The sequence below is a fragment of the Arthroderma uncinatum genome, assembly GCF_011692745.1.
Source record: "Arthroderma uncinatum strain CBS 119779 chromosome Unknown scaffold5, whole genome shotgun sequence".
Lineage (NCBI taxonomy): Eukaryota > Fungi > Ascomycota > Eurotiomycetes > Onygenales > Arthrodermataceae > Arthroderma > Arthroderma uncinatum.
Window position 1 is genome coordinate 1,934,021 of NW_022983867.1, and position 15,934 is coordinate 1,949,954.

Here is a 15,934-nt window from a genome sequence, read left to right on the forward strand (position 1 = left end):
GATGAAGAAGATGATATAGATGGATAAGATAATAAGACGAAAACGATGAAACGCGGGGCGCTAGGGCTGGCAGGGTGGGATTCCGTCTGCCCGCCGCAACGGGAGCCCGTAAGCCGCCTATCCGCACTGTCGTGTGCACATCTGACTCTCGTGGCCGTGGTTACACCGTTAAGCAGATGTTATCTCCCTCGCGGAGGATATCTTCGGGTTGCACTCATGATATAACGCGGGATGATACCGACTATTATCATGTTACCCCCACACACGCTACCCCAGCCCGCCGAGACGAAGTGTACACCGATTATCAGAGTTGTCCGGATTGCATCATCTGTTATGCGGCTACGCTATGCCTTCTATATGATGACGGGCAGCGATGTTGGGCCCGAGGCAGACGCCTCTCTGGTCGATATCTCTCCTGATGGATGACCTGGCCTACTCGGCTCCTGAGTGGCCCAGATAATGAATATCAACGCTCTCATCGGACCTTCTCCCAGCCATCTGCTTTCTCCCCTTTGCCCTCTCGGCGCAAAGGCGTCTCCACAAAGATACTGGAAGATGTGACATTTCGTCCATCCATGACATCTTGGCTAGTTAGCGAAATGATGTCTGAATGCTGTTTGAGCCGTTAACAGGCTGTTCACGGCAGCAGTTAACTTCCCATATGCCATGCCACCACACCACCGATTGAGATAGCCGGGTTAGGATGACCCAAAACGATACCACTCTCGTCTTCCAGGGGCGAATATCCGTCGCATATTTCACACCGTTTATTCATACCGGCTTGACGAGAAACGGGCACATGGAGATGGCCCGCCAGTCCGAATGACCATGTCTTTGATAGCACTATAAAACAATGTCTCATCTCAGGATTTTATATCAGAAATTCTCCAAGTTTTTTTCTGGATATCCATTGCGCCCTGACACACTCCTTGAAGAGCTATTATTTTCCTACTGGCTAGGCTTCCTTTATGACCATTCCTTGTATAATGTCTTCTGTGAAGAACATTCTTTCCTTGGTCGCACTGCTTGCAGGCGTCAAGACGGCCTCTGCCGGGTTTGATCCCTCGAGTTATAACAACGTTGCTATCTATTGGGGTGTGTGCCTTTTATTATGGGATGTGCCCGTTTTTACGAACACGCTGACATGACTGTCTACACCAGGCCAGAATTCGTTGAACAAGGCGAGCGGAGAGCTTGCCCAACAACGACTAGCCTATTACTGCGAGAGTAAGATCCATTTCCCTCTACAGCCCTTATTGCCATGCCAATGTTTACTAACTTCTTTCAAGGCGCGGATGTTGATGTATGTAGCCCGTATGAACATCAATATAACTTCGCCACTAACTAGCTGAAGGTCATCCCCATTGCATTTGCCGTGACTATCAGAGGCCCCGGAGGTGTGCCACAGGTCAACTTCGCCAATCAAGGTGACCCCTGCAAGCCATTCCCTGGCACCGATTTACTTCACTGCCCGCAAATCGGGTAAGTCTCCCTGTCTGCATTTGGGCCAGACGTATATGTCTAGGCGTATAAGTGCTAACTATGCAATCAGTGAGGATATCAAGACGTGCCAAAAGAAAGGAAAGACGATTCTCCTCTCCATTGGCGGAGCCACATATAGCGAGGGAGGATTCAGGTCTGCCGAAGAGGCCGTTGCCGGCGCTAATTTGATGTGGGAGACCTTTGGGCCAGCCAAGTCGAACTACTCCTCCGCCCTTCGCCCCTTCGATGACGCAGTGATCGATGGATTCGATCTTGACTTTGAGGCCACCGTGTCGAACATGGTTCCATTCGCAAAGCAGCTACGCTCGCTGTATGATGCCGAAAAGTCCAAGCCATACTACCTGACTGCTGCTCCTCAGTGTCCGTACCCGGATCTATACAATAAGGAGATATTAGAAGGAGGCGTGAAATTCGATGCTCTGTTCATCCAGTTCTATAACAACTACTGTGGCCTCAACAACTTCGCGATTGGATCCCAGACCCAGGACAGGTTCAACTTTGCGGAATGGGATAAATTTGCGAAGAAAGTTTCCGCAAACCCCAATGTGAAGGTTATGGTTGGGGCTCCTGCAAACAGGGGCGGAGCTGGCTCTGGCTATGTGGATGCCCAGGCGCTCGCCGCCATTGTCAATTGGTGCAAGTCGTTTGCGAGCTTTGGCGGGGTCATGATGTGGGATGCCACTCAGGCATGGGCCAATCCTGGTTTCACGTCGACAGTCAAGGGTGCTTTGAAGGGAGGGAACTCCCGTGTCATGCGGCGATCGTTCTCCGGATCCGATATCCGTTTTCCTAAATTTTAGTATTAACTATCGGCGGCGGCAGCACCACGAAGAATGTGGAACTGGCCAGCTACCACGGATCGCGCGGGAGCAGGCACCGGCATCCGTATGTTGATGAGCCAATTCGGGTTGTCTCCGTATACATTCCGTTCTCTGTTTGCTTTTTCGTTTGTTTGCATGTTGTGCTTTTCTTCTGATGATTTTATGACCTTATCTCGTGTGTTGTATAGCGTCCCTTTGTACGCTTCTATCCGAAACAAAGCCACTCTTTATTATATCTCAGCCAAGTGCCTACAGGGGAGGTCTCGTTCGTTTCCGTTGATGATACCCGTGGTGGATAAGATCTCTGAGGGGCAGATTTTAGGTGCCAGCCTCTAGTATATAAGCGCCGTCAAGCCCAATATGAAAGCCACCATCTATATAGAGTTATCATACTCCGCATGGTTAGTCGCCATGGTGTGCAGAGCCCCTTAACAGCCCTCCCGGCATGAAACAAAGAAACGACCTTATCGGCCACAACAAAGGACGCCTTCTGTCCTTGAGAGCCGTAGAACTGACTTGCCCCTGGCTATAATATAAAAGTGAGAGTGAGCTGTAGTCCTCTAGGAGCAGCCTCTCACCAGAAAGCCACTAGAGAAGTATTTACTTCTCCACACACAGCATACTTTCATTGAATCTTCGACTAAGGCTAGTACTCCGTGGCCTCATAAATAGTGCTGCCGCTTCTCCACAACCCAGGAAGAAAAACGAAGTAAATCGCAGCCATATAAACCATCGCCAGGGCCATACCACAACTTAAATAGAACAACCTACCTATACACCGTACACCAAAGAGCACTGCAGTCTTTTTGAGACAGTGAAATCGCCATGCCGCCTCCAGTTGACGTTGATAACTCTGAGATACGAGATATTTGATTGATTTGATTGGTCAGGTGGGTCTGGAGCAATCTATGAGATTTCAATCTATCAAGCACTGATCATCTAAATACACGATATTGAGCTCCTATTTATGTTCCTCATACGGCCATGTATCTTGCCATCGCGGAGATGCCAGCTACAGCTGAAACAGGCGTTAAAACGCCGGGCGTAGCATTTGTTCGATGATGGAGAGCTGACACTGATATTTAATGAAACGGCGTAGTTGACTAACGTGTTTCGTACGATCAGGCAGTATTACACCGAATCTCCGTTCAACACTATGGGACCGAACATGAAAGGTCCACGAAGGGACCGGGACATCAGGTCCACGATGGGACCTAAGAAGAATCAGGAGGAAGGGACCAGATATACCATATATATAAAGACGCTTATTTCCTTAGGATCAAGAGTCTTATACTCGCGATCAAACTAGCTACAGTTTTACTATACTACTCAATACAAAGCACCATTCTAGTTATCTTATACTATATTTACTAAATACCCCTTTGCCTATTAACGCAGGTCAACTTTGTCTTTACTACTTATAAGGACCTTTAGCCTTTATCCGACCCAGGCACTGACTAAAGCCACACTTAGAACTAAGGGATAGTCTTGCTATAATATTTTATCTCACCCTGGTACTAAGCCATCTCCTATAACGACTTATTTCCAACCTAAGCTTTCCCTAAAACCTTTGTACCTTCTGTCTTACGGCAGGTGTGAACCTCTGATCACCTTTAGGTAATCAAGGAGCGCCGTCAGCTTGTGACATTGCTGCTATCTCTGTAGATAGGGAAAGGATTCCTCCTACACCTATTTATAAGGGAGAAGGAGATCTATAAGATACCTGGTTAGATAACTACTCCCCAAAGAAATAAACTACATATTTTACAGTATCACTAAATGGTTAGAGCTCTAATAATTACGGCCTAGAGTGGTTAGAGAAAGTCTTTAATAAACATATAAAGATAAAGGCTAGCAGGGTAAGGAGGCTCCTTATCTTTAATGGGCACTCTTCTCATATTAATATGCGATTTATTGACTACGCTAATCAAAACCGTATCCTTCTTACTATCCTTCCTCCCTATTTAACTCACCGTCTCTAGCCATTAGATGTTAGGATATTTGGGCTACTAGCTAGTTGTCACAAGCTGACGGGGCTCCTTGATTACCTAAAGATGATCAGAGGTTCACACCTGCCGTAAGACAGAAGGTACAAAGGTCTTAGGGAAAGCTTAAGTTAGAAGTAAATCATTATAGGAGACAGCTTGGTACTAGGGCGAGATAGAATACTATAGTAAGACTATCCCTTAGTTCTAAGTATAGCTTTAGTCAGTGCCTGGGTCAGATGAAGGCTAAAGGTTCTTATAAGTAGTAAAGACAAAGTTGACCTATATCAATAGGCAAAGGGGTATTTAGTAAATATAGTATAAGATAACTAGAATGGTGCTTTGTATTAAGTAGTATAGTAAAACTATAGCTGGTTTAATCGCGAGTATAAGACTCTTAATCCTAAGGAAATGAGCGTCTTTATATATATGGTATATCTAGTCCCCTCCTCCTGATTCTTCTCAGATCCCGTTATAGACCTGATGTCCTGGTCCCTTCGTGGACCTTTCATGTTTGGTCCTATAGGGACCTGTCCCTAGTCTTAGCATCTGGGACCTGTCCTTATGGTCACGTGATGTGTAGTTATTCCGTCCCGGAATCTTGTTGTTCAATGAGTGTATATCCTGAGGCTGCGCCGCAGGTGGTCTGTAACACTAGTGCATATTCCTAAGAAGTCAACAATCTAATATGGGGAGGCCTCGGATATCTCTTAATTAGGAAGAGAGACTTTTGGAAGCTCTTTTATACTATATAGTGTAAAGCTCTTATAGAGGAGAATATTAAGTCTAGCTTTAGAGCAATAGGTATCTATCCTCCTAAGCTATAGAGATAGCTACGATATTTCTAGTAAGAATAGCTAATTACTCTAGTAAATGTAGCTGTAGAGCCTTCTACTCCTATTATAATATGAGGCCTCCGCCGGATAACTAAAAAGATATATCTCCGCCAGTCTCTTATAGAAAGAGACTATATCTAAAAGATAATTTGAGCTAGTGAGTAACTTGTCTTTAATTGTTACAGACCACCTGCGGCGCAGCCCCAGGATATACACTCATTGGACGGGAGGATCACGGGCCAGACCTTGAGGGCACTAATCACGTGACCAATAGCGATAGGACCAATAGGATGGGCTTGGCAGCTTCCTATCGATACTATCACAACAACTGATAGGAGTGATAGGAACCCCTTGGCGGAGAACTATCGCACCTATCACTAGATATATACCATGTATATAAAGACGCTCATTACCTTAGGATCAAGAGTCTTATACTCGCGATCAAACCAGCTACAGTTTTATTATACTACTTAATACAAAGCACCATTCTAGTTATCTTATACTATATTCACCAAATACCCCTTTGCCCATTGACGTAGGTTAACTTTGTCTTCACTACTCATAAGGACCTTTAGCCTTTATCTAACCCAGGCACTGACTAAAGCCACACTTAGAACTGAGGGATAGTCTTACTATAGTATTCTATCTCGCCTTGGTACCGAGCCGTCTTCTATAATGACTCACTTCTAACCTAAGCTTTCCCTAAGACCTTTGTACCTTCTGTCTTACGGCAGGTGTGAACCTCTGATCACCTTTAGGTAATCAAGGAGCGCCATCAGCTTGTGACATTAATAATGATATTTTATAGTATGAAAATCAAGCTCTTAGCGGTGCTTTAATTATTGAGAAGTAATAAAGGAAGAGAGGCAAAGGATTAGGCCTTTTTAATAAAGAGAAAGCTAGCTAGGCCTAGTTCTTCTCTCCTTCCAAAGTTAATATAGTAAGGAAGAGAGCTCTGGATATTGAGTAAGAAAAACAGGCCCAGATAGCTCAGGCTGAAGAGTTAAAGCTTTAGTGATTAATATATCGCGATACAAAGGCTTAAGAGGCTGTAGAGAAGAAGGCCCAAAGGCTTAAAGAGTAGTAGGAACGGAAGGAGGCCTATAAGAAGGCCTAAATAGAGGCAGCTGCTTAGCGCGAGCAAGTAGCGCTAGAAAGGAAGCGTAAGGCCAGTGAACAGGAAGCCCAGTGAATGGCTAAGAAGGCTAAAAAGGCCTAAATCAACGCCCCGAGCCCTATCTCACCTTCTAAATTAGGAAAGAAGAAGAAGTTACCCACAAAGGTGGCTCCAATCGATCCTGTCCCTTCATTACCCAATTTCTTATCCCATGGCAGAGAAACACGTTCTGGCCGAACTATTAAGCCCAACACTCGTTTGTTTTCCTAATCTAACTAATTAATATGTAAACTAGAGCTCTACTATTGTTATTTAATATCTAATTTAATTTGTTATTCGCGTTGTTGTGGATATATTAATACATGTAGGGGGGGTGGTGATATCGGTGTTTATTTTGATGGGTGGTCATCGAGTGGTGGCGGTCACCGAGTGGTGAGATACGTTAAACGTCGAGTACGCCGCAGAGGGGATCACTTGCATCAGCATCCATCCAGGGAACGTCTTCACCGACATGGTGCGTGGAATATTCGACAAGATGCCGCCGGAGATCAAGCATGGTAAGCTGTCCGATCGCCGGTCAACCCTGCATCATGGCTAACTCCCGTCACCGCAGTCTTTACTGAATCTCACGAGCTCGGTGCCGACGCTCTCACCTTTCTGACATCGGAGCACCGGCCGTGGCTTGGTGGGCGTTATGTGAGCCTTATCTGGGACATGCAGGAGCTCGTCATGAACGAGGAGGAGATTGTCGAGAAGGAGAAGCTGTTCTTCCGCATGGAGTATTAACATTGTACCAGGACTGGTCGTACCTAGACTCGTAGCAGCCATGATATCTTCACATCTTCTTCATCTCATATATATCTTGATCATCACATTTCAACTTAGACGTCGAGATAGACTTGCGTAAACTTCTGCGTCCCACGGATCAAAGATCCCGCCGGCTCCACATTAATAGCCGAGCTCCTTGCGTATAAACGTCGACGTCATCGACTCCAAGGACGAGACGGCTGAACACTCACCTTCGTCCTCGTCGCCGTCCATACAGGTATGCATGGGGAGAAACCTGTCGTGGAACCTGACCTTAGCAAAGAGGCCAGTCCGCCAGTCAGCGGAACCTCGGCCGCAGACATGGACAGGGAACGCGACGTCACGCAAAACGAGCTCGTCGACGAGGTCTCCGGTCTTCTACCGACACGATGGTGGTTCGCCAGCACGGCGTTCCCCTTGCTAGCTGTGTGTCGAGTTCCCCCCCAAGCTTGAGATATGTCGTGGCAAGCGAGTTAACTGGGTCCTCTAGGGAACTCTGGGCCCCATGGCGAATGCCTTCAGCATCTGCTCGCTCTCCCAGGACTGGAGGGCAGAGATAGGCACCGTTGCAACGGGCCAGCTGCCTACTACAGTTAAGGACCCGTCATGGTTGTCATCACTCGCCTTGCTGCGAATTTGCATACGCTGGTCGCCGGGAGCTGTGCTGACATCGAGTTACCTGCTAGGGCCATCGCGATCAACTCCGTCTCGCTCGGGTTTGCCCTGATTTCAAACCTGTCTCTGCTCTTGAACATGGCAAGGCGAGTTCGCTTCTCCGTTAGCCAGCCTATAACGATAGGTGGCTGGTATATCGCCTCGGCCTTGCTGATCGGGCTAACTATCGCGATGCCCCGAGTAACCGATATGCACAATCGCCAGATGACCCAGGCGTACTACTACGCTATCATGGCTGCTGCCGTCTACTTCTTCGTTTCCACTCTGTTGCTCGTTACAGTCTACGGCGCAAGGACGGGCCGCTACAGCAAGCAGTTTAACCTAACCACTAGTCAACGGTCAATGATGCTGCAGACTATACTGTACATGATGTACCTGTTGATAGGCGCCGCCATATTTTCTAATATAGAAAACTGGAGCTATCTAGATGCTGTGTATTGGGCAGATTTTACCCTACTTACAAACGGCATCGGTGACCTTGCTCCCGCCACACATCTTGGTCGCAGCCTTCTGTTTCCGTTTGGTGTAGGGGGCATTCTCACCCTTGCCCTCGTCGTGATGTCCATCAGATCGCTGATGGTCGAGAGAGCGAGGACATACCTGACTGCAAGGACGACGGAGAAGACAAGGACTGCTGTGGCAGGGCAGCTGCAATCCGGAGAGCTGAAGAAACGAATCCTTCGACCACTGGCGAGCCGACATCATACCCTGTCCGAAAAACAGCTCCAGCGTGAAGAGTTTCACCTGATGCGCGAGATACACAAGAACTGTGCCTGGCAGCTCCGGTGGCTCTCGCTATTGATCTCTGCTTGCGCGTGGGCTATCCTCTGGCTGGTTGGCGCTGTTGCCTTCTGGATGGCAGAACAAGACGCTGGCTGGACATACTTTACGTCCATCTATTTCGCTTATACAAACCTCCTCACTATTGGCTACGGCGATGTGACCCTGGGCCAATCCTGGGGGAAACCTTTCTTCGTTTTATGGTCACTGCTCGCAGTCCCAACAACCACTATTCTCATTTCAAGCATGGGTGACACCGTCGCAAAAATATTCCACGATGCCACCATCTTTGCCGGCGATCTGACCCTGTTCCCACATGAGGCAGGTGTCAAAAATAGGCTGCTCACCTTTCTTCGTGGCATGGCTACGTCTATCCGCCGTCGACACAGGGAGATACCAAGCAATGGCGAGGCGCCAGTAAATGACCATCCCCACGCCTATCACTCTGCCTCATTGATGGAGAAGCTTGCCTCCCATGACCCGGAACTTGAAGATATACACGTTCCTTCTCAAAGATGGTGTGCCATTGTTCATGAACTAGGGAAGATTTATAATGATCTCTCGTGCGATCCGCCGAAGCATTATACCCATGATGAATGGTGCTTCTATCTAGGCTTGGTGGGGTGTGCCGAAGGGTGTTCCCCTTTTACTCAAGCACATCCAGACAATATTGAAGTATCGAAGCTCGAGAGAGCTCGCCTACTGTCTGAGAAGCCGCCAGCTATCATTACTGGTGAAAAATGGAGTTGGGTCGGAGTCAAAAGCCCACTAATAGGGGACAGAAACGAAACCAAATGGTTATTCGAAGCCTTATTATTTACCCTTGAAGAGGAAGTAAAGTCCCAGTGCAACGCATACCAGAAGAAGACGAGGTAGGGAAGATACCATGTCCGATATAGTGAACATTTTTCTTCTTTCTTCTCTTTTATTTTTTATTTTATTTTTATTTTTTGGAAACTATGCAGCCGTGACTCTAAAAGAGTGAATGGGTCAATGGATGCATACAGATCCTGGATCTCCAGTGAATTTTTCTCAACTTTCAGGAATATTGGAAAGCCCCATCAGTCATGGGCCTGGCGACAAGCCAGTTCCCTTTCATCACCTGGCACTTCTAAAGTCTTGCTTTGACTACCAGCCAGGGAGAAATATTCTTCTTGAATACACCAGCACTGACAGCACCTGTGCATTTCTCTGTTCTTACCTGTAGGTCATTATTACATCGGACCAGGCCAATTCATATTACTTTCTTCAAAGCCAGCTCTCCCATCTACATACACAATACCACGCGTGGGAGAATTTTACTTTGACTGGAAGTTACCGATTATGAGGGAGGCAAACAATAAATCCGAACTCCTGACTCCTTTACTTATAGCCGCCCTGCTTATTGTCCTTCTTGGCATGGCGCTCCTCTGGTTTAAGCATTTACACGATATTTCTAAGAGTCGGTCTTCGTTCATACGGGCAGGCGAAGCTGCCTTTGATAATCGACGGTCGAACCCCCGACAAGCATCAGCGCCAGCTAATATAGCGGATGCGCCGAATACAGGGCCACCAATACAGCGTTTGATCCGCAAACACAACCTACAATCTTCTTCAGCTCCTACCTCAGCTTTCATCAATCAGAAGAAATCAGCCCTTAACACTGTTGAGAAACTTTCTGCCTCCCCTACAACGTCGCATGAGGAACTTCGTGACCTAGGAATGCCAGATCCTGTTCCATCTGGAAGCACTACATTATTTCCCCTGAGCTCGAGAGGTTGTAGCCGTGACAACTATTCAACACAACAATCAGTACCATTGCGCAAATTGCCTAGAGGCCAGAGATATCGTGAGCACTTTTTCTCATTTGTCAAATTACCCCCCGATATCAGATAATGAAGCACCAATGTCCAGCCCTTCTCCTCATCATTTCTGCGGCACTCAATAATAAGTAACCTTTGCTAGAATCCAAAGCTGCTCAGAATACATACCAGGGCCAAACGAAGAACTCATATCTTGATACTCCCCATGAACAACCTATTTACAGCCAGAATGAATTTTATCGAGACGGTAATAGGTCACTCGATTTCCCTCGGCCCCAGGGTCTCAGTATCTTGCGGAGAACGGAAGAAAGCTTAGATCATCTTGGTTCTAGTTCAAACAGTAGGGCCTTTAGCTTCGCCAGCAGTACTCGTCCATTGAGAGGCGTGACTAACCTCCAGCCAATGCATGCCTCTCAGGACGGGCATCGACTTTCAAAGCCGAATTTCGAACAGCGCCCGCCGCAGTCCATAGGGGAAGAGTCGTCGCATTCGTACCTCCGACCGGACCCCTTGCGGATTCACAAGGCTCACTCTAGCCCGTTACCAGGTGTTTTCTCCAATGTCGAGTTTGCCCACGACAATGCCCGCAGCAAGAACCACCTACCTTACACAGCTACTTCACAAGGGGAATCTAGCCATAGACAGGAGGGCCTAGGCAACGGTGCCAACTTCACCTCGTTAGAAGAGTCAGTAAGCCGTTGGATTCGACATGGAAGTCCCAGGAGTCGTCTGGCTGTAGACGATGACAGCCATAACGCAAGCTCGTGGCGTAGCATGGACAATACCGATCAAGATGCTAGAGGCCTGTCGTCATCTAACTACCACCACCCGCGACAGCACTGGCAATACCAAACCAGGGAAGATTCGAGGTCCGAGGACCCAAACTGGAAAGGAAAGGGTGTAATGCCAGTGGGAGAAGACGAGCCGCAGCCATTCCAGCCTCCTCTCGGATCCCACGGAGACAGGCCACTGACAGAACAGCAGGATGTGTATCGTATGTAGCAATCCCTAACACAATCAGTGTGAAAGAGACATCAGAAGCTAAGCATTCTACTGTTTATAGTGTTTGGAAGCAGCGCAGAGGGTGCATACCGCCGAACTAATATTGATTCACCTGATACGGGAATAGTACAAGCTCGGAATCTTGGGGTCGAACAGAGGTTCCAGGATATGTCTATAGATCACCATTCAATGGCGCCTGATCAGACTCCTGTTGCATATGGGTTGCCTCCGCTAGGTGGAGATAATGCTGCCATGCAAACTGACCTAGAAAGCGAGAATAATCTTAATAAAACAGAGAAAAAGCTGAGTGTATTGGACTTGGTTTCCGGACTAAGGAATGGACAATAGGCTATTAAAAACCAACTTCCCATACCATACGTTGCCAATCCTCTTCCTCGTAGCCATCTATGTTGCAATATCAACACACAATTAACTTCCAGCACGGAAAGTGAAGTCACGGTTTGACGTTGGGATAACATCACTATTCTCAGTACAATAAAGTATACAAACGTGCTGTAAGAACAAAGGAGCAATTGTTATGCTTCCTGCATTCGCTTAGGCAAAAATAGCATTGCACTACAAATCCAATGCAAAACCGCGGATGAACAAAAGGTAACATGGTAAAGTAATAATACTGCACTTCTAGGGGTATTCACGCATTGGTTGAAGGATGGCGTTAATCATAGGACCCTTCTCTGGGTGGAATTCGTAAGATATCCACGTATGCATATCCTCATGGTTGCTAAAGGGGTCAAGTTAGCAGGTATCAGAATCTTGATATATACGATAGCCACTTACAAGGCATGATCGAGACACACTCTATAAGGCCGTTTTAGATCCTTCCAATTAAACCGGGTGTAGACGTTCTCCAAGATGGAAGCAATCCTGGCGCAGCTTATGCCATCCACCGGCAAATAGACTGTCAATTTTGGATCTGGGTTGCCCGGCACCAGCTCGAAACAAAATAGCAATGGGGAGCGAGGGAGAGACTCGGATAGATCCGCATCATCATCTTGTTTTACAACCTTACGATTCCCTACTTTGATCTCGAATGCACGCCATAATTCCCACACATCTGCAAGAGCCGTTGCCGTGGGTGGGTGGCTCTGGAGGGTGTTTCCAAGGGTGAAGAACTCCTTAACCCGTTCGTATTGAACCTCCCATTCAGCAAAGTAGACCTTTATGCTGGCTCTAGAGGGCTCAACCATTTCCCAGCCCAGAAGGTATGCATCCTTTGTGTCGTTATTACAATTCTCCCAATATTCAGTCACAACAGACAATGCATCCGCTATTAACGCTCGAGGAGTGTCGGCCATCCGGATGGTGTCGAACACCAGCTTACTGGCAGGCACTCCGGTGACCACTGATTTCAAGAAAGGCGACAGACAACAGTCCAGTGAAGGCCCAGAAAAATTATTCCGCATATTTAGGGTGAGGATGTATCGAGATAGTTGATATTCCGGCACCGGCGCGCTTCCCAAAAACCCATCCTCGTCATTAGAGAGGGTTAGATCGTGCTTGAACTGGTAATACAAGTCTGTATTGAATAAAACTCCTCCTGATTTGAGGAGATCCAGGGCGCTGGAGAGAGCATAGCTATTGTAAGGGTCAAGCAACGTGCCAGCCCTGGAATTGATAGGCTCGTACGAGAACCGGAGGATGTCATCGCCATCTTGCCGTCTCAGGCCCAGGGACGCTGGAATGAACATCGGTGCAACTGTGCTCGGCCATGTTATCACCCGGTCACGGCGTGGAGGCTTCCCGAGGGAAGGATAGACGTAGTCTCGAAAGAACCGCAAGTAGTTGTACTGGACATGTATGTTATAGCCCGTGGCATCCATGAAGATGGCCAGAGTAGGCGAGATGTTGTTCCACCACTCCTCGACCTTCCTGCTCGGAAAATCGTTGAAGGAACTCAACAGCCGGTGTGCGAACTCGCCTACGTATGCCGTCATACTCGTCGCCTGGTCGCCATGGGGGCCAGCGGGAGGCTCGTTGCTGAAGGCCTCGTCGTCGAAAACCTCTGGGGGAGCCGTAGATATACGATCCGGGGCTGCTGGAGGAGACTGCGGATGGGTATCGCTGTCGTTATCATCAGGACACGACATGATGCTTCTCTTAAGCCAGATGCAGAGGATGTTCCAGTAAACAGTCAGAGTTATCCAGGCTTCTCACTGACAAACTGCTGGATATCTCGTAGGAAGAGGAAAACACGGTCGAGAGTGCCGGCCATCGCTACTCTCGCACTCTTCGCGCCTTCTCAGGCTGAAAAGGAGAAGCCTCATGAAGACTCGGAGACAGATCATATACACTGTATATCGACATGTTATGTATATCGACATGCTACTATGTTTCGCCATCATTAGGGTGAGATGACAACTTCCACAATTCAAGGACTGCCCAAGACCAAACCGTCAACACCGACACGCCGCACGATAACTATCCAGCCGAGCTGCGTTGGATGACACAAGAGACGCCATGTTGACGCACCAAGACAACCAGCCACGAGCGATGTTGATATCTAATATCTTCGCATCACGGAGGCCTGCGGAACATACTTGTTACGGGCGATTCAAGAATCCTCCGTCTTCTACGGACGTATCCTCAACCGCTGGCTAATCACTGCGCAGCTTGGCGAGCAACCCCTTGTCCGCAGCCTGATGGCCTTGACTCTGTATACCCGGGAAGGATTCGAGTGATATGGCCTTGTCGATCTCTCTGTCCACCATAATTCGGCGGCTGCGGTGCTTTGGGGGATTTTGTCCATACCCAGACGGGTCTACAAGACGGCCCTCCGAAATGGCTGCTATAGACTATTCTTCGAGATGACCTTCAACTGATATCAGTGCTATCTGCGCGAATCCGGATGGAATATTGACAATTTACGTCCTACACGGCTTCCATGGTCAAATATGACTAAATGCAGATGCAGGAGCTGGAATTAACCCTGCTCAAAACACTGCCTGCCGTCCAACGCTTCCCGGCCGGGGTTCCATGTACCTGACTGGTAGCTCAGCCAGCTCCTTGAATCCAGCAATTGATCAGAAACGAGAAGGATCAAATTGACGGAGGAGATAAATACCATGACTTCCTCCTAGCCTCATCTCCTCGTGCTGTCTTCGTTCTCAAGTGCCGTATATACACTTATATACGCACGAAATCTCCTCATCTTGACCAACGCCTTAATCATTATACTACCTGGACTTTCTATTTGGAGCTTCTATTCGATATTCACAGGGTCTAGCCGCTCGCTGTCACGATGGACGGCCACCCAAGTCCTATATCGTGCACCGAAGTCACGGCTCAGTGTCCTGTCCAGGCCTCCATCTATGGATACTATCCCAACCGCCCGACCAATGCCGCCTTGACTGTAGCATTCGGTATCCTCATGCTCATCCAAGGATGGCAGACGTTCAAATACAAGACCTACAGCTACAGTTTTGCCATGACCGTAGGCTGTCTAGGTGAAGCGATCGGTATGTTAAAACCTGCGCTGGTAACTCCAATAAACATAGTACTGAGAGCTTGCGGGAAATAGGATATGTTGGTCGAATTATCCTCCACGATAACCCCTTCTCTGCGACTGGATTTCAGATGCAGATTACCACTCTGATAATGGCTCCGGCATTCTTCAGCGCGGCTATCTACTTGATTCTCAAACATCTCTGTCTCGCGCTGGGCCCGAACTTGTCCCTAATCAAGCCTCGTTTTTATACCTGGATCTTCATCGGCGTCGACATTCTCTCACTTACTCTCCAGGGAATCGGCGGCGGGCTGGCGGCTACTGCTCGCACCAACAAAGCTCAGCAGGACGCTGGAACGAACGTCATGATTGCTGGTATAGTGTGGCAGGTATTCACACTGACCGTTTTCGGCATTCTGGTCGGTCACTTCTTCTGGCGTGTCAGGAGTGAAAAGAGACACAGTGCGAATCCAGTCGCGAAGCAGCTATGGGGCAGCAGGAAGTTCAAGCTGTTCCTCGGAAGTACCACGATTGCTTTCTTTTTCATATTTATCAGATGCGTATACAGGTAAGTCGGCGTCTGACTTCAACCTCTGATCCTCGCCGTACTAACATGATGGCTTAAGAATTGCTGAGATGGTCGGTGGCTGGAGAAACGAGATCATGCAAGACGAGGTCTCTTTCATTGTCCTCGAATCATTGTAAGTTCATATCATGTCCATGCCATTCGCACAGTATCATCTGACGCCTTACACAGCCTGTGTCTCATCGCTGCCATACTATTAACGGCATTCCACGCTGGCGACTGCTTCCCTCAAATGCGAGGGGACTTCGTGGCCACTAAATATGTTGATTCGCTGCCTCTATCCACCGACACGTCGTACGTTGCTGTTCACAAGCAGCCGCTGATTAACAGGGATGATGCCTAAATATAATATCCTGCAGGATGAAGCCGCAGTCGTTCTCCAGCGACGGCTGTCGGTAATCCCTTGATGTAGGATATACTTCTCCTCTTACCATTTCTTATACACGCTGGCCGATACTTGATGATACCTTTGATACTTTGATACTTTTCTGGCTTAATGGGACATGTCGATAGAATATTACACATGCAGAGATGCAAATAATCGAACTGATTAGGTG

General features: G+C 47.9%; 4 protein-coding genes across 4 annotated transcripts; 3 read left to right on the forward strand and 1 right to left on the reverse strand.

Moving 5' to 3' along the window:
* Positions 1–6,773: 6,773 nt before the first annotated feature.
* GIQ15_06989 (potassium channel) lies at positions 6,774–9,400 on the forward strand (the record flags this gene model as incomplete). Its single annotated transcript, XM_033554406.1, has 5 exons — positions 6,774–6,819; positions 6,876–7,041; positions 7,348–7,495; positions 7,560–7,678; positions 7,756–9,400. 5 exons carry the CDS (start codon positions 6,774–6,776, stop codon positions 9,398–9,400), a joined length of 2,124 nt encoding a protein of 707 aa, XP_033403921.1.
* A 1,328-nt stretch (positions 9,401–10,728) lies between these two features.
* On the forward strand, positions 10,729–11,676 carry GIQ15_06990 (uncharacterized protein; the record flags this gene model as incomplete). Its single annotated transcript, XM_033554407.1, has 2 exons — positions 10,729–11,320; positions 11,390–11,676. The coding sequence occupies 2 exons, from the start codon at positions 10,729–10,731 to the stop codon at positions 11,674–11,676; spliced, it is 879 nt and encodes a 292-aa protein (XP_033403922.1).
* Positions 11,677–11,970: 294 nt separating this feature from the next.
* Positions 11,971–13,436, reverse strand: GIQ15_06991 (Aromatic prenyltransferase, DMATS type; the record flags this gene model as incomplete). Its single annotated transcript, XM_033554408.1, has 2 exons — positions 11,971–12,070; positions 12,127–13,436. The coding sequence occupies 2 exons, from the start codon at positions 13,434–13,436 to the stop codon at positions 11,971–11,973; spliced, it is 1,410 nt and encodes a 469-aa protein (XP_033403923.1).
* Positions 13,437–14,587: 1,151 nt separating this feature from the next.
* GIQ15_06992 (sphingoid long-chain base transporter RSB1) lies at positions 14,588–15,720 on the forward strand (the record flags this gene model as incomplete). The annotated part of the gene is made up of 4 exons (XM_033554409.1): positions 14,588–14,804; positions 14,867–15,359; positions 15,418–15,492; positions 15,549–15,720. 4 exons carry the CDS (start codon positions 14,588–14,590, stop codon positions 15,718–15,720), a joined length of 957 nt encoding a protein of 318 aa, XP_033403924.1.
* Positions 15,721–15,934: the final 214 nt, after the last annotated feature.